Source organism: Piliocolobus tephrosceles, chromosome 1 (genome assembly GCF_002776525.5).
Source record: "Piliocolobus tephrosceles isolate RC106 chromosome 1, ASM277652v3, whole genome shotgun sequence".
Lineage (NCBI taxonomy): Eukaryota > Metazoa > Chordata > Mammalia > Primates > Cercopithecidae > Piliocolobus > Piliocolobus tephrosceles.
Genome location: NC_045434.1, coordinates 160,131,024 through 160,149,350, shown reverse-complemented (window position 1 = coordinate 160,149,350; position 18,327 = coordinate 160,131,024). Strand labels below are relative to the sequence as shown.

Below are 18,327 nucleotides of genomic sequence, written 5' to 3'. Positions count from 1 at the left end.
TGTAGTTTTGGTCTGCACAGCCCTGAATTGAGGATTTTGCCACCCCCACCATATTATCAATCCTTATTGGTTTACAACTTTCCAATTGAGAAAGTCATCTACTGTGTAGAAGATGTGGCTGTCTTTATGATTTCTGAACAGGGACAGCCATAGAGGAGAAAACTATTACATGGTGTTTAAAAGCTACATCTTTCCTCTAAGGACACAGATCCAAACCACAGTTTCTTTCAAAGGAAAACTTATGACTATTTTATTATATACTATATCTTCAACATTTTTTTTTTTTTTTTTTTTTTTTTGGTCCTCATGGATTTTTCTTGTTAGGAGGGACGTTTCCCCTAATGCAGGGTAATAAGACATAACACTCTTTCTGGATCACTGGTAAATATGTTTTTCACCTCAATGTGAGATTTAATGTGAAACTTTTCTGTAGTTAAAATGTCCCTTAGGAATTTTTTGTGTGTGTGTAGTGAGTGCAGGTAGGGACTTTTATGAGTATGGCAAAGATTGAGTTTAATTCCAGAGTGATCAAATTAAGTAAAACATGCCTGCAAGCAGTGTAATTAAGCCATATATTCATAGTTCTTTATAATAGTATCTACATATGATTCTTTGTCAAAAGTTTTGTCCTAAAATGCTTCTTAAAACAATCTACTAAATATCTAGAAATGTGAAATCTCATCTACTCAAATAGTTCACCCACAAAAGGGTACTTATTAATATCCTTCAGCCCACAGAAGACCCTTACTTAATTTTTCTAACACCTGGCTTCTTTAAGTGTTATGAGTCTATTGTGACAATAAGATTGCCTTTTGCTAAATGATTCGGGTGTTTATGAGTTACTTTATCTACCTGTTGGCAGCTTGAACAATAAAAATGGTGATTGATGAGCTGAAGTGTCTGGTGACATTGACTCTGTCTAAGGATATACTATTGCATGTTGTGAAATTCTTTTCCAAAAATTCAGAGTTTAAATCCCCTTGGAGGAGTTTGGGATTTTTGTGGGGCTCAGTGATAATTAAGTCCCTCATACTTGGCTCTCTTAAATTGCTCTCTAAGCTAAAGTAAATCCTCTGGAAGCTTCAATGGATTTAAAATCCATTTGTGATGGGTATTTTGATTGTGTGTCACTAATATTTTACCACCAGAAGCTTGGTGTCTTACTCCATTTTCTGCTGCTATAACAGAATATCTGAGACTGGGTAATTTATATAAAAAAAGAATTGCATTTGGTTCACAGTTCTGGAGGCTGGGAAGTCCAAGAGCATGGAGCCGGCATCTGGTGAGGGCCTTCATGCTACATCATCCTGTAACAGAAGTTGAAGGGCAAGTGAGCACATGAGGCAGAGAGGGAGGGGGCTGAACTCTTTTTATTAGGAACTCACTCCCAAGATAGCAGCATTAATCCATCCTTGAGGGCAGAGCCCTCATTACCCAATCACACCTTAAAGGTCTCACCTCTTAATAATGTCACAATGGCAATTAAATTTCAACATGAATTTTGGAGGGTACATTCAAACCATATAATTGATTTTGGTTGGAGTAAGATTATGACACACTAGCTTTTCCAGCCTCCCCTTTCTGAGTCATTGTTACCTCTTTATCTATCTCCAACCAATTTCTTGATAATCATTTAATGAACGTTTATTGAGTGCCTACTGTGGACTTGGCACTAGAATACAAAGATGAGTTGGAAGCAGCCTCTGTCCTGAAGGCTTCCAGCAAGGATGGGAGGTGACATGAGGCATCGTTAATGTTATGTTATAAATGTTAATGTTATAATGTTATAATATATTAACATTATAATAATGTTATAAATGTTTAATTGTGGAGCCCTGAACAGACATTCATGATGCTGTGATAAGTTCAGTGTACTAATGAACTTCTTGTGGTGACTCACAAGAAGGATCAATCAACTTCATCAGGGGAGAGAGTTAGGGAAGATGTCATAGAAGAGGTGGCACTTATAGAATTTCATGAAACAAAGGAGGTAGCAGATCAAAGAAAACATAGCCCTCAAGCACTTGGTAGCTTATACTTCAAATATAGATAGATAGAAAAGCTCTACAAAAATACACGAAAAACTTAATACCATTTGTTTCTAGATAGAGAAATTAGGTAGCTGAGGAACAAGTGCTAGAGGGATACTTATCAGTGAATACTATTTTGAATATGGTACCATGTGAGTACGTAATCCACGTTTAAAAATAAATACTCTCTTAGGAATGGAGATATTAAGACAGTAGCTGCTTTTTTTTTTTTTTTTCTGAGACAGAGTCTCGCTCTGTCACCCAGGCTGGAGTGCAGTGGCACAGTCTCGGCTCACTGCAAACTCTGCCTCCTGGGTTCACATGATTCTCCTGCCTCAGCCTCCAAGTAGCTGGAACTACAGGCGCCCACCATCATGCTCAGCTAATTTTTGTGTTTTTAGTTGAGATGGGGTTCACCATGTTGGTCAGGCTGGTCTCAAACTCCTGACCTCAGGTCATCCGCCCATCTCAGCTCCCAAAGTGCTAGGATTACAGACGTGAGCCACTGTGCCCAGCCTAAAGACAGTAGTTTCTTAAGCAACATGATGAATTTGCTAGCCAGCTACTTATTCCTGGTTGTCCATTTTTTCTTTAATGTTACAAATATTTATAAAGATTTAATGTTATAAATGTTTAATTGTGGAATAAAGGGAGTTTTCCATGGTTAAAGGTGTTTCAGACAGACTGATGAGGGTGAAGTTTTTAAGCAGAAGACTTCCCATGTCTCTCAAATTCTGTCTGACCCTCTGGCTATGAGAAAACCACTATTTGGGAGATTCCCCAACTCACTCGTTAAATTCTTCACTGTCTGTAGAGCTGGCAAGTCACATGAATAATTTTAGAGTGTCCACGCCAGGCATGGTGACTTACACCTGTAATCCCACCACTTTAGTAGGCTGAGACAGAAGGATCACTTGAGCCCAGGAATTTGAGACCAGCGTGGGCAACATAGCAAGATCCTGTCTCTACAAAGTATTTAAAAATTAACCCAGCATGGTGACATGTGCCTGAAGTGCTAACTACTCAGGAGGCTGAGGTGAGAGGATCACTTGAGCCCAAGAGGTCAAACCTGCAGTAAGCTAGGATTGCACCACTGCACTCCAGCCTGGGCAGCAAAGCGAGACCCTGTCTCAAAAAAAGATAATAAATAAATAAAATGTTCAAAAAGAAATCACTGGTCTTGTCTCAAGCAGTAAATAAACAGGTCATCTTACTTACATTTCTACTATCCCAGTGAAAATCACACAACTACCAGGAGGAAATTCATTTTTGACTCTTTGTCAGTCTTGATCATCTATAAATGATCCTCAGTTCTGTGCCATTAATTGATAGAAATTAATCTTTTTTCTTGGGCTGAACAACTTTTTGTTTTGAACATCAATGTATCACTTGTATCTATTATAATGTTTTGTATTTGTCTTAGAAAAAAATCATTAAGTGAATAATATAGGTGCACAGAAATAGGACTGAAAAGCTGAAGGGAAGGAAGGAAAGAGATAAGAGTAACAAATGGGCTGGGGCGGCAGTGGCTCACGCCTGGAATCCCAGCACTTTGGGAAACTGAGCTGAGAGGATCACCTGAGCCCAGAAGTTCAAGACCAGCCTGGGCAGCAAGGCAAAACCCTGTCTTTACAAAAAATACCAAAAAAGCACAATTAACTAGGTGCGGTGGCACACGCCTTGGTTCCAGCTACTTGGGAAGCTGAGGTGAGAGGATTGCTTGAGCCCAGGAGGCCCACTTTGCTGTGAGCCAAGATCGTGGCACTGCACCACTCCAGCCTGGGCAACAAAGCATACCCTGTCTCAAAAAAAAAAAAAGAATAACAAATGGAATTAAGAGAGGGACTCTGTTGGAGGTTGGGAGGGGGCCTATGCATCATGCTTTCTGTAGTGCAAACCCCTAACCATGTGCCAGCACTAGCTAGTGAGATCTGTAGATCATTGCCTCACCTCATGAAGTCAAAGAAAGGCTTCAACTTCTGCTTCCACAAGTCGTCTTTTTGTTCACTCTCTATAAAATAATCAACTCATGCCCTCAAGGTTTCTGCTGTGGATTTGAGGTGACAATGCCATATGGAAAATCCCAAGTTAGCTTTTGTACTAGTACAAAATCAAATATTCAAAACAGATGAGAAGCTTGCTATGGTGGTGGGAGCACAGGCTTTGGTGTTAAACAGTCCTGAAATGGAATTTCATCTCTCCTAATTAGAAGCTGCAGAGAAGTCAAGTTTGAACCCTTACGAGCTTTCGTTTCCTCAGCTGTAAGTGAGACTAATAACACTGAATTTGATGAGTTGTTACGAGGATTAAATGGGACAAATGGGAAGTGTGTAGCATCTATGGCACATAGATGTAAAATAAATAAGAATGGATAGGTGCTATTAAAAATACTACCTAGCTGGGTGCGGTGGCTCATGCCTGTAATCCCAGCACTTTAGGATGCCGAGGTGGGTGGATCACTTGAGGCCAGGAGTTCGAGACCAGCTTGGCCACCATGGTGAAACCTCATCTCTACTGAAAATACAAAAATTAGCTGAGTGTGGTGGCACATGCCTGTAGTCCCAGCTACATGGGAGACTGAGGCAGAAGAATCACTTGAATCTGGGAGGCTGCAGATGATGGACTGCAGTGAGCCAAGATCGCACCATTGCACTCCAGCCTGGGCAAAAGAGTAAGACTCTGTCTCAACCAAAAAAAAAAAATATATATATATATATATATATCACTTCCTTACTGTGTGCTCACACTGCACATAAAGCCTTATTGGTAGATAATACTGTTAAAACCATCTAAAAAGCTGAGCCCTGGAGAGGTTAACAGTCTTCCCCCAAGTCCCGTTGCCAACAGTAGCAGGGCCAAGATTTAGACCAGAACCACAGCTTCATAGACTACAGGGGCACCCAGTAAGAAACGTGGACTTTTTTTCCCCTAAATACACTAGATGAATTAAACACAAAACAAACAAACAAAAAGAAATGTGGCTCTTTTCTATTGACATGTCACAGTGTCTCGTATTTTCTTGTGTCTTCGCTGATAACTTTATTTATTTATTTATTTATTTATTTATTTATTTATTTGAGACAGGTTCTCACTCTGTCACCCAGGCTGGAGTGCAGTGGCGTGATCTCGGCTCACTGCAAGCTCCGCCTCCCAGGTTCACACCATTCTCCTGCCTCAGCCTCCTGAGTAGCTGGTACTACAGGTGCCCGCCACCACGCCCGGCTAATTTTTTGTATTTTTAGTAGAGACGGGGTTTCACCATGTTAGCCAGGATGGTCTCAATCTCCTGACCTCGTGATCTGCCCACATCGGCCTCCCAAAGTGCTGGGATTACAGGCGTGAGCCACTGCGCCCAGCCTATTTTTTTGTATTTTTTGAGGCGGAGCCTCACTCCGTCTGGCCCAGGCTGGAATATGGTGCGATCTCATCTCACTGCAGCCTCGGCCTCCCAGGTTCAAGTGATTCTCCTGTCTCAGCCTCCCGAGTAACTGGGATTACAGGAATGTGCCACAATGCCTGGTGAATTTTTGTATTTTTAGTAGACATGGGATTTCACCATGTTGGCCAGGCTGGTCTTGAACTCCTGACCTCAGGTGATTCACCCACCTCAAGTGATCCACCCAACTCGGCCTCCTAAACTGCTGGGGGATTATAGGCGTGAGCCACTATTCCCAGCCTTCACTAATAACTTCAAGAGGAATTACAGTAGCAGTCAAACAAAAATAAATAAATAAATGGAGAATTTTAAATACAGAAAGACTTGCGGACTAAAAATAGATCATTTGCAGTGAGTTCGGCATTTGAAACTGTTAACATATTACTCCTTTATGGTCATTGGCATCCTTTATGGAGGATAGTTCATTGAGCGCCAGAAAGTATCTAAGGATTTTGAATTCAGACCACTTTTATGAAATACGTACTCCAAGGGGGTCTTTTCTTTCTTTTGAGTATGAATGGACAGAAATTTTCTGTTTGTCTTTTGTAATGTTCCAAGATCAAAGGACTTTTTGCTGAAAATCAAGTTCTGTAAAAGCCATGTGTAGTCCGAGTGTAGTATGTGACTCTCTCAATACAGTGAAAATAGGGCATTGGGCACCAGACTTTGAAAACTAGTATCATTACAGGGTGCTACTAGGAGTCTGCATTAGTTTCTCCTCATACTACCTTAATACAAATGACCTTTGGTAGGATCTCATTAGTGTCGCTGGATCACCGCAAGCCATTGACTCCGCAAGTTTCTTCCAAATAATTCCCCTGAAACAGTTCAGAGATACAAAATCTTGGCAGTGTAAACGCTCCGTGGATCTGGAAATTTCATAAGTCAGAGTTAAAACAAAGAATGGTCTAAAATGTATTCCTGGTACGGAATCTGAAATGTAAATTGCCTGGATCCAGAAACTTTTCCTGGCTCTTGGAGGCTGCCTCTCTAATTGCTATAATAAAGAATGTATATTCTATGTATTCAGAACTGTATAACAATAAAATGAAAGTACGGTATTTAGTATTGTAAAAGTATTTGGAATCCAGATGGGTTATCTAGTTATAGACCTCTTGTTTTCTTTTGTTGCTTCTCTATTGTGGAATTTGTATAGAAACCCTTTTTTTGTTTTTCTGTTGTTGTTATTTTGTTTTTAATACAAAGTAAGCCTGGTGCTATGGGACATGCCTGTAGTCCCAACTCCCAGGATGAGGCAGGAGGATCGTTTGAGCCCAGGAGTTCTGGGCAACACAGTAAGATTTCTCTTAAAAAAAATATAAATATATATATATATATACACACATATACACACACACACACACACACACACACACATATATGGCTGGGCACAGCGGCTCATACCTGTAATTCCAGCACTTTGGGAGGCCAAGGCAGGAGGCATTGCTTGAGCCCAGGAGGTGGAAACCAGCATGGACAACATAGTGAGTCCCCCATCTCTACTTAAAAAAAAAAAAAAAAAAATTGGCCAGCCATGGTTGCGCACACGTATAGTCCCAGCTACTTGGGAGGCTGAAGCAGGAAGATCACCTGAGCCCGGGAGGTCGAGGCTGCAGTGAGCTATAATTGAGCCACTACACTCTAGTTTGGGCAACAAAGCGAGATGCTATCTCAAAAAAATTTTTTTTAATTAAAAAGCAAACAAAAAAGGTTTGGTGTGGGTATATGTATTTTGTCTATCTTGTCACATTTTTGCAATAAATATTCATTTCTTTACTTCATATGAACTTAATTCTGAGGCTCCATACTTCTGGACTAAGGTGAAATTCAACCTCAACCATTTTGGTGGCTCATTCACTCCAAAGGGTACCAACCAAACACGCAGACAGTGATGACACCCCTATGGTCATTGCCATCAGCACTGCCTGCTCATCAAGCCTATCCTTGGCCAAGCCTATAAGATCTCTCAAGTCCAGAAGTCCTGCTGCTTGACTTCTTTCATGCCTGGGGTCCTATAGGTGTCAGCCTCTAGGCTCTGACAGGTGTCAAGGATGTCAGCCCTTGACCATTGCCAGCAGGGTCTTAAAACCTGTGTGTGTGTGCACTGGGGGCAAGGAATAGGAGGACCCTGGGCACTGCAGGACTCAAATCCCCACAGTGGAACCCATAGACCTCTGTTTCTAATCTCCACTCAAAAGCTGTGCGCCTCTCTCAGCAGCCCTCCAAGACACCTATCATAATCCATTCAGTGCTCTTCGGTTCTGTTAAAAACAGAAAGAGCCAATGACTTCTGGTTGCTTCAGTTTTCAGCTCCACAAAAATCCCCAAGGCGAAGAATTTCAAAGCTTGACTACTTGCTCAACAGGAGGGGATGAGGGAAAAGGAGTGTGGACAAACTCAATTTGATAATCCTATATTTTTAGAATAGTCTCTCATCAAAATATATAAATATTTGGGTGCATAAATGTGAATTGTCTGGAGAGATCCTCGGAAATTATGAGCGGTGATTGGTGGGACTGAATCTGGGTGGGAAGCAGCCTATTTTTGTGCTTTGCAACAACCTGTAGTAGTATTGCTTGAATCCTCTACATGGGTACATGTCATTTTTATGATGATAAAATAATTTTTAAGGTTATGAATCCAAAGAGATACAAATTATTTTTTAATTCATTAACTATGAAACACTTTTCCCAGCCAAAGCTTGCCTACAGCAGATATGGTTGTCTTAATTTTATGGCTCTGATTGCTGAATTCAGAGGAATTCGTTGTCCAAGATTACAAGAAGGCAGAGTCAGGATTTGAACCCACGGCTGTTTTACACTTAGGTCCATGAATGCTCTTTCCTCTACTCCTGTTTTCTTCTCCTCCAGGACCCATTCATTCCACTAAGTTCTTTTCTTTCATTGCCCAAGTAATAAGGCCTGGCAAAACCCCCTTCATCAGGCCACACATCTATGCCAAATCCTTGAATACCAATAAATACCTGAAACCGTGTCTCAAAATACACTATAAAATGTAAATAAGAATGACACATAGTTCACCTGTAGTTCATACACAGCAGCAATGTACAGGGTTAACAGTAAAACACATGGAAGAAGTTTAACATGAAATATTAGGCAAAGCCAGTTTTAAAGGAATGAAATAATAATCTTAGGAAAATTTAATTATACCTCTGAATATATCATAACTGTGTATATTATTTATCTTTATGTCAGATAAAATATAACATTATTAACAAATAGAAAATTATGGGTTGCGGCCTATTGGTTGTTTGCTTAAGGAAGCATTTCTGGTTGTTGAAAATGAATAAGATTTTGTTTTTTATAGAATGCTATAGTTATCCATGAAGTCTATGAAGAAGGGGCAGCAGCCAGAGATGGAAGACTTTGGGCTGGTGACCAGATATTAGAGGTACATGATTTTGAATTTTATTTATATCAGTAAATGTGGTTCCTTTCCTGATCTCGATCCATAAATTTGTCTTTCTACTCAACTATGTCTTCACTGATTCCTCTGCCATTTAATAAAATACATATCATATTCTTTTTTTCTTCTACGTACATTGTACAGTGGTTTAGAATCATGACAGGTTATCAATCTACATTTGTCTATGAAAACTTTTTTTAACTAAAAGGAAAAATAGAACTTATGGGTCTATTATTTTAATATCAAATGAGACTATATAATATGGCAAATTTTTTGCCTCTCCATTATACCCTACTAAATTCCTCCTAAAAACACGTACATATAGACACATATGCATACACATATATACCTGATATTTTAAAGATTTCATGGCAGCTTAAATCATATTTTCTTAATCTTGATAAATCTTTATGCCAAATGGAAGTTCATGCTTTGCCGCAATGTTTTCAAGTTGACAAAAAATGTAAAATCTTTCCCCCATGATGCTTACTAAAAATTGAAATGCTTAACTTTTTCAAATTGACTCTCATTCAGCAAAGTTGTTAAAGCCTTTTAAAAAGTACCAAAGCAGGCAGTATCTGCACTATGGAATGGCTGAATGAGAAGGCGATGCCAGGCGTTCTGGTAGGTGGAACTAAAGAGCTTTCTGGATGGTGTGAAACCTCTAGGCAACATTTTTTTTTCATTGGATGAACTTAATTGAATAGTTGGCATTTTATGGTGAGCATGTGCATTTTTGCTTTGCAACTTTAATATAGCACATTACGAATGACATCATAGAATTTTATTTTTCCCTTTGGTGGTTCATTTCTGCCTCCCAAGATGAAACCAGAGATATAATTAAGGGCAGGAAACATAGGCGAGAAGGGGTTAAAGGAGAGGCCAGGCTGATTGCAAATTAAATTCAGCCCAAGTTACAGGATTTCTCTGCAGGCCTTTACTGTGTTTCATCATTGGATTAAGACATATTCCCAGTACATTCATTAAGGTACAAGTGTATGAGGTTAGAAAAATAAGCAAGACCTCTCTGGGAATTGGCTTGACTGCCTTAGCCTACAACATGGTCTTTTAGTGGTCAGGAGTTTGGGGTTTCTTTGTTTTTCCCTCGCCAGATTTTTAAATCAGTTGGTATTATCATAAATGGCTTTTTAAGATGAATAGATTAAATATTTAAAATGGCACATATGCCTTGATACACATATGCCTTGATATTTATATGATTTGTAAGTCCACAAATTATAATGGTCACTTGAAACTAAATCTAACATGTTCATTATCTTGAATGTGGTGATGGGTTCACAGGTATAAATACCCATCTGGCAAAACCTATCAAATTGTACACTTTAAATTTGGGCAGTTTATTTTATATCAATTATACTTCAATAAGGATTTTTTAAAACTATTTATGTTTGTATTAGATAGACCCTCTGTAGCTGCTCTCTTCTATAAAGTATACTCAAGTACAAGCAAACACCCAGTAAAGGTTAACATGAATAAAGTAAATTTGTTTTAAGTGGGAGAATTTTTCAAAAACCAAGTTCACAGTTTCTTGGCAACTGGGAGCATTATATTATCTATTCTGAATGGATGGCCTATACTTCTCATTAAAGATGGCCCACGCAGGCTCCTCTCTTTCCTCAAACAAGGTCTAGTTCATGAGAGTCTAACACTTGTTTAGCTAAGAAATATAGCTCTCAATTTGGGCAGGGAACATGTTTCCTTTCTAAACAGCTTCTACTTCACATTGGACTGGTTCTGGTTGTGGCTGATAAGTACAAATGCGTGATGAGGCAGCAGCAGCCTGTGACCCACACGAGGCCTTGAGAAGACAGGCCTGTTTTCGTGGGATATTTTGAGACCATGGAACAGGGTAACACTACATCAGCGCTTTTCCAAACAATGCCCTTTCCACTCGTGAGAGTCCTCCGCCTCCCGCAAATTGGCCTTTCATGGTTTTAATACTATCCTCATGGTAAGGTTAGGACATGCCAGATTTTGCTTCCAAAGATAGAGTCGAATAATGTTTTGGCATGGCAAGATTTATGATTCTATTAATAGGATGAGCATCAACTATGTCTCCTTTCTGGTTCTCCTTTTAGGCCAGTTCCTTCTCATACCCTCCCTGCTCTGCAAGTGGGAGCAGAAGAGAGTAGAGAGTTAATGCCTGCTTTTCCCCATGCAATAAAGTACAGAGGGACTGCTGCACTAGCTTTGTTATTCTTTCCTTCTCAAGAACTGGGTTCACCCACTTCCCCACATGGCCATTCTACCCAAGGGATATGGCATTCTCCCATTGACAACTGGGTCTTCCTGGAGCCTTTCTTCTCAAATAGGAAGCCCTGCTATTTCCACGCCTCCTCCTCTACAGCCAATGTTCTAAATAATGCCTACTGTGCTTCTGTAAAGCACTTACATAATACATCTCCCCACGATGTTCTAGCCACGCCGTGATATTTCTGTCATGATTATCTGCACATTTAGTGGTATCTCCTGATTTGCAGAGTAGCAAATGGAAACCAGGAACTTAGATCACTTCCATCCGAGCAGATACCGTCTTGCTGGAATTTAATAGAAATTGCTTTGTAATATTAGAGCTTAATGACAATGCTTTTAATTAAAAGTATATTTGTTAGGGCCTTTCAAACAGTATTTAGAGGCTTAGAAAGTTCACCTTCAATCCGGGGAGGTAACTAGTTCTTTTTTTATTGAGTGACAGAAGTGGTCTTGTGTGCCATCTATTGGAATACAGGAAAATAATCAACTCAGACCACATTTCCTGGATATACACTTTTCCTCTTTGTGTTTCATTCACAAACAGTGAAAATGTGTTCATTGGCCTAAAGTAACAGTGAATGATCATGCTGAGAGGAAAAACAGCCTTCACTGAAGTTACTTCAATTCCTTGTAAAATACCAACTTCTAACTTACAATGGACAAAACTGTGTGCCAAGCCCTGTGCCAAATGATTTACAGGGTTTATTTCAATTAATCTTCACAACACTAAGTAAATATTATTATCTCCAATTCATAGATGACACGGCAAAAGTTTAGTTTAAGTAATTTACACACGGTTTCATATAGCCAAGAAATTGGAATCAGCACTCAAACCGAAGTGCATCCATATCCAAAACCCATGTTCTTTTTTTTTTCTTGAGACAGAATTTTGCTCCGTTGCCCAGGCTGGAGTGTAATGGCACAATCTATGCTCACTGCAACCTCTGCCTCCCAGGTTCAAACAATTCTCCTGCCTCAGCCTCCCAAGTAGCTGGAATTACAGGTGCCTGTCACCACGCCTGGCTAATTTTTTGTATTTTTAGTAGAGATGGGGTTTCACTATGTTGGCCAGGCTGGTCTTGAACTCCTGACCTCGTGATCCACTTACCTCACTCTCCCAAAGTGCTGGGATTACAGGCGTGAGCCACCGTGCCTGGCCCAAAACCCATGTTCTTTACCACTGTTATTCTGGATGTAACTCATCTATGTGAACACACAAGCCACCAAGATATACAAGAAAATAAACAGCAGCTTGAAAATTAGGCATTTAAACATTTTCTTGGCTCACAGAATCAGCTTCAAATGGCAATTCAAAAGTCACCTTCTCCAAGAAGGGTTCATTCTTCCTTTCTCCTTTCCCCGTAACCATTCTTTATGCCACTGGTCCTTAGTCTTTAGAATGTCAGAATTAAAAAAGCCTTAGGGGCTGGGCGCGGTGGCTCACACCTGTAATCCCAGCACTTTGGGAGGCCGAGGCTGGCAGATCACCTGAGGTCAACAGTTCAAGACCAGCCTGGCCAATATGGTGAAACCCTGTCTCTACTAAAAATATAAAAATTAGCCAGGCGTGGTGGCGGACACCTGTAATCCCAGCTACTCGGGAGACTGAGGCAAGAGAATCACTTGAACCTGGAAGGCGGAGGCTGCAGTGAGCCGGGATTGTGCCACTGTACTCCGGCCTGGGTGACAGAGTGACACTCCATCTCAAAAGAATAAAAGAAAAAGACTTAAACCATTGCTTCATTGTACAGATAAAGGAACAAAGGTTCAGAGGCTGGCTTGACCTTCCAGTAGCACACAGGCCTGGACCAGAATAAGGAATGGAACTGACATCTCGGGGGAACACAAGCACTCTACCATCCGCCTGGTGGGCTGGACTAATCCTTCCCCTCGTTTAACTCTTCTCCTAGCTGAAACCTTGAGGGAATCACCACCCCTGACTTCTTTCTTTTGAGTCCAAGGTTACTCTGCTCCTCAATTTCTCCCTCATATCAAATTTACTAACCAATGTCAGTATTTGACTTTCTTTGTGACAGGGGATCTCCGGTAACCCATTCTAAGAGTTAATGATGAGGCAGCATGGAATAGGAACTGAGGGTGGAAGGACTGTCTGGGTTTAAATCTTGGCTCCTCCCCCTGCTAGCTGTGTAACCTGGGTCAAGTCCTTAAACCTCTATGTGCCTCAGTTTCCTCCTCTATGAATGGTGATAATAACAATATCTATCTCAGAGAGTTAGTATAAGGATTAAATGAGTAAATATTCATAAAGGAGTAGCACACAAGCACTGTAGAAGTATTTAAGTTAAAGAATAAATAATTTGGCTATAATGTCTATTTAACAGAAAAGGAAACAGAGGCTCAGAGAGGTTACATGACTTGGCTTTACTCAGTGCTCTTTTCGATACACTGCTTTCTTTTTTTTTTCTTTTCTTCTTTTTTTTTTTTTTTTTTGAGACAGAGTCTTGCTCTGTCACCCAGGCTGGAGTGCAGTGGCATGATATCTTGGCTCACTGCAAGTTCTGCCTCCTGGGTTCACACCATTCTCCTGCCTCAGCCTCCTGAGTAGCTGAGATTACAGGCGCCCGCCACCACGCCCGGCTAATTTTTTGGTATTTTTAGTAGAGATGGGGTTTCACCGTGTGAGCCAGGATGGTCTCCATCTCCTGACCTCGTGATCCACCTGCCTTGGCCTCCCAAAGTGCTAGGATTACAGGCGTGAGCCACTGTGCCCAGCCAGTACACTGCTTTCTAATGCATGGTTCTGTCTGTGCTCACTGAGAACTAGATTCCAATGAGAAGACTTCAAGGATGCTGGAGAAGACTTCTTGGATGCTGTTGGAAATACTGTTCCCTCATCTCCTTCTGGGCCTGTTATGAAGTCGTTGTGATGTGAGCAAATACGAGTGAAGATGTCAGCCAGGCATAGTGGCTCATGCCTGTAATCCCAGCACTTTGAAAGGCCGAGGCAGGAGGATCACCTGAGTCCAGGAGTTTGAGGCCAGCCTGGGCAATATGGCAAGACCTCATCTCTCCAGAATTTAAAAAATTATCTAGACATGGTGGCACACACATGCAGTCCCAGATACTCAGGAGGCTGAGGTTGAAGGACTGCTTGAGTCTGGGAAGTCAGGGCTGCAGTAAGGTGGTGTTCATACCACTGCACTCCAACCTGGGCAACAGAGCAAGACCCTATCTAAAAAAATAAGTAAATAAATGAGAGTGAAGATGTCAAATCCAGTCAGCAAACTGAATCTAAAAATGCTGACTAAACACTAATATTTATTTCCCTTTGATCTCAATTAAATGAGCTAGTTAATTCCCTGCGTGCACACTCTCCTGTCTCTTTCACTGGTTTCACAGTAAAGTTTATAGCTATGTAAAACTGCATTATTGTGTTTCCACCCTCTGTGCACATGTTGGGTAGGATATTTTAAGGGCCACCTCCTTTATATTCAAAGCAGCTTGTACTGCTCATGGTCACTACCTGTTTGCTTTGAGATTGGCTGGAAATTTCTAGAGATTCTTTACTGGTTAGATCAAGGAGATTCAGTAGACAGAGCAGGCAGAGGCCTCTGCTGTCAGCAGCCCAGCTCAGGATGCCCGTTGTTCCAGGTTAATGGGGTTGACCTGAGGAACTCCAGCCACGAAGAAGCCATCACAGCCCTGAGGCAGACCCCCCAGAAGGTGCGGCTGGTGGTGTATAGAGATGAGGCACACTACCGGGATGAGGAGAACTTGGAGATGTTCCCTGTGGATCTGCAGAAGAAAGCTGGCCGGGGCCTGGGCCTGAGCATTGTTGGGAAACGGTAAAGACATGCTGTGCGAGTCGGGATCTGCCTTTTTCATCCAGAGCTCTGATGCCTGTGAACACTGAAAGAGAAAGCCTAATGTACAGTAGTGATGGGATTTCTAAAACTGAGATATTTATGAACATTTGACAACATGGGTCATATTTCTGAGCAAGGTCTTACCAAAAAAATTGTCATATCAATATAGAATTCCAAGCCCAATCAACCCAGACTGTCATATTTCTGTACAGAGTAAGAACAGCTAGCAAGGTTCTTTCACTCGGAATGACTAAGATCTGCGTTTTGCAGAGGTTAATTAAAGCAGCCATACCCAAGAAATACCTGGTATCAAGAATGAGAGTTATCCAATGTTGGGTCAAGAACATTGCTTCGGCATGGAAATTAACATGGAACATTGCTTTGTGTCATACTGTTAATTTCATGCTATGTTGAAACTAGTTGAGTAGACATAGTTAAGAGATAAACATAATTCTTCATGATAGTAGTTTTCTATTAGGAAAAATGTCCTGCCAGGCACAGTGGCATGTACCTGTTGTCCCAGCTATGTGGGAAGATCACTTTAGGCCAGGAGTTTGAGGCCATAGTGTGCCATGATCATGGCTGTGAATAGCTACTGCACTTGAGCCTCTTAGGAAACATAACAAGACCCCATCTGTAAATTTAAAAAAAAAGAAAAAGAAAGAAAGAAAGGAAGAAAAGAAAACAAAAGGAAAAAAGAAAGAAAGATGTCCCCAAAGTAATAGTTTGCACCAAAAATGTAGGTAGGCAGATCCTAGTAGCCAGGCTACTCTTTTGAAATATATGTTGCTGCCGGATGCAGTGGCTCACGCCTGTAGTCCCAGCACTTTGGGAGGCCGAGGCGGTTGGATCACCTGAGGTCAGGAGTTCAAGACCAGCCTGACCAATATGGTGAAACCCCATCTCTACTAAAAAATCCAAAAAAATTAGCCAGGCGTGGTGGAAGGTGCCTGTAATCCTAGCTACTCAGGAGGCTGAGGCGGGAGAATTGCTTGAACCCAGGAGGCAGAGTTTTCAGTGAGCTGAGATCATGCCATTGCATTCCAGCCTGGGCAACAAGAGCTAAACTCCATCTCAAAAATAAACAAATAAATAAATAATAAATAAATAAAAAGAAATACATGTTGCCTAGGCCAGGCATAGTGGCTCACGTCTGTAATCCCAACACTTTGGGAGGCTGAGGTGAGGGGATCACTTGAGGTGAGGAGTTCAAGATCAGTCTGGCAACATAGCAAGACTTGTCTCTAAAAGAATTTTTTAAATAAAGAAAAATGAAGTCTATACTGCTTAACAGTAGTTTGTTCCAGGATGATATTACCAAGTTTCTCTTGCAGTGAATTGGAAAGGTAAGTAATAGCTTGAAACAAAGCCTGGCTTCCATGGTTTACTGGCTTTTAGGTATCTAGTATATGTTTATCCCAACAGGACTATAGGATTTCCAGGTAATATCCTAATATGGCCTTAAAGTGTATCAACCATCTTGTTAAGGAAGAAATTAAGTTGGTTTTATGCATGTTATGTTATATGCCCTCACAGACCTCTGGTGACTAGCCTAGTGCTTTTGTTCAACAGTCCAAGCTGTTATTAAAATAAAAATATTAGCTACAATTTTTGAATACTGATTTTGGGCCAAGTATTGTGCTGTCATAATCTTTTTTTTTTTTTTAACTTCAGCACCATAAAACCATCACTCTGAAAATGCATTACCGAACAAAAAAAGCTGAGTCTCTTACATTTCTAAACAAAAATCAGTGCACATCTGGATGCAGAGCAACTGACAGAGCCAGTGTTGAAGTTTGCTTTCTTGTTTTGATGCATATGTATACCTGGTGCAGTTTCATTTAGAGTAATGTTTTTTGCTTTTAGTGAACATCAGTATTTCAGGTTGAGTTTGTAAGAAGCATTTACATTCCTTAGCACAAAAACTTGCATTGTAAAGGATGTATAGTTCTCAAAAGTCACAGTTTTCTTTGACTAACAATTCCATCACTGGGACTTTATCTTAAAGATATACTTACAGATACTCATTGCTTGTTGTTTGCAATAGTTAAAGAATGAAAATAACCTGTATGTCCATCAGTAAGCTACTGGTAAGTGAAATTGTGAAACATCATAGAATAGTATGTAGCCATTTAAAAAAGGAGGAATTTCCAAGTGCTGATAAAGACGAATTGCCAAGGTGTGAAAGAAACAAAAAGAAAATAAAACTGGAAGAAGAAAGGAGTATATGTGTGTGTATCGTGTCACACACACACGTATTATGCATGGAAATATTAGGTTGTGCCAATACTACACTGCTGTATGGTATTAACAGAAATGGAAGCGGAGTGTTTATTTCTGACATCGTGAAAGGCGGAGCCGCAGACCTGGATGGGAGATTGATTCAGGGAGATCAGATCTTATCTGTGAATGGGGAGGACATGAGAAATGCCTCACAGGAGACAGTGGCCACCATCCTAAAGGTGAGTTGCTAGGCTGCTTTTTACTCAGCTGGCACAACTGAAGTCCGGTGGGAGCTGTTCCAGTCTAGCTTGATTATAAAATGGGTTAGATTTTATGCTAACTCTAGTTTTTACTGGAAATTTAATCTCTGATTATTTTAAATGAGCAGGAAGAGCTTTAAAAGAAAGTTCTGTTATATTGACAAACAGAATGAAAGGGAACCTGCTTTGGGATTTCATAAGCAAGTTCTTCGTACTTGTGAACATTCTGAGTAGCCGTGACTGTTCTCTAAATGCGTTTGATGAGATGGGCCCTCCAGGAGCCACAGAATCCATCCTCCTCTCTCCAGGGCTATGCCTGTTGCTTTCATTACCCTTTTGTAATTCATGGCTCCAGGGAGAGGCTCTGTTAAGATACTTCAGAATATAAATGCTACTACTTTTCATTTCTGTTCTTTTCTTGCCTTTCCAAGTGTGCACAGGGGCTTGTGCAGTTAGAGATTGGAAGACTCCGAGCTGGTTCCTGGACCTCCGCAAGGAAGACATCACAGAACAGTCAGGTTGTCGATGGCTTCTCATCAGACTGACTCACTCTTCTGCCCTCATTGGGAGAAAGCTCCCCATTTACTAAATGATTGTTTGGAAATAATATCTAATGTACAGCATATTCACAGCACCAAGTTTAGTGAATTTTCATGTGTTTGAAATAAAAATGAAAGGCGGGATGGAAATTCATTAATCCCTAGATTTTTCTCTCTATTGCTTGCAAATGTTTTCTTAGAACCACTTTTCTCTCTCACTGTTAGTTTTATATCGCCTATGCACGCATGTACACAGCTGTGTTTATTTTTTAAAAAAAGGCAACATCTGGTGGCAATTTGACCCTCATTAGC

General features: G+C 40.6%; 1 protein-coding gene across 2 annotated transcripts in view; it reads left to right on the top strand.

Moving 5' to 3' along the window:
- PATJ (PATJ crumbs cell polarity complex component) overlaps window positions 1–18,327 on the top strand; it is a 422,851-nt gene that overhangs the window by 358,600 nt on the left and 45,924 nt on the right. For both annotated transcript variants that reach the window (XM_023187375.3, XM_023187368.3), the window contains exons 34-37: window positions 8,794–8,877; window positions 14,779–14,972; window positions 17,308–17,455; window positions 17,908–17,994. In XM_023187375.3, coding sequence (XP_023043143.2) covers window positions 8,794–8,877; window positions 14,779–14,972; window positions 17,308–17,455; window positions 17,908–17,994 — 513 coding nt within the window. The remainder of the gene's footprint in view (window positions 1–8,793; window positions 8,878–14,778; window positions 14,973–17,307; window positions 17,456–17,907; window positions 17,995–18,327) is intronic.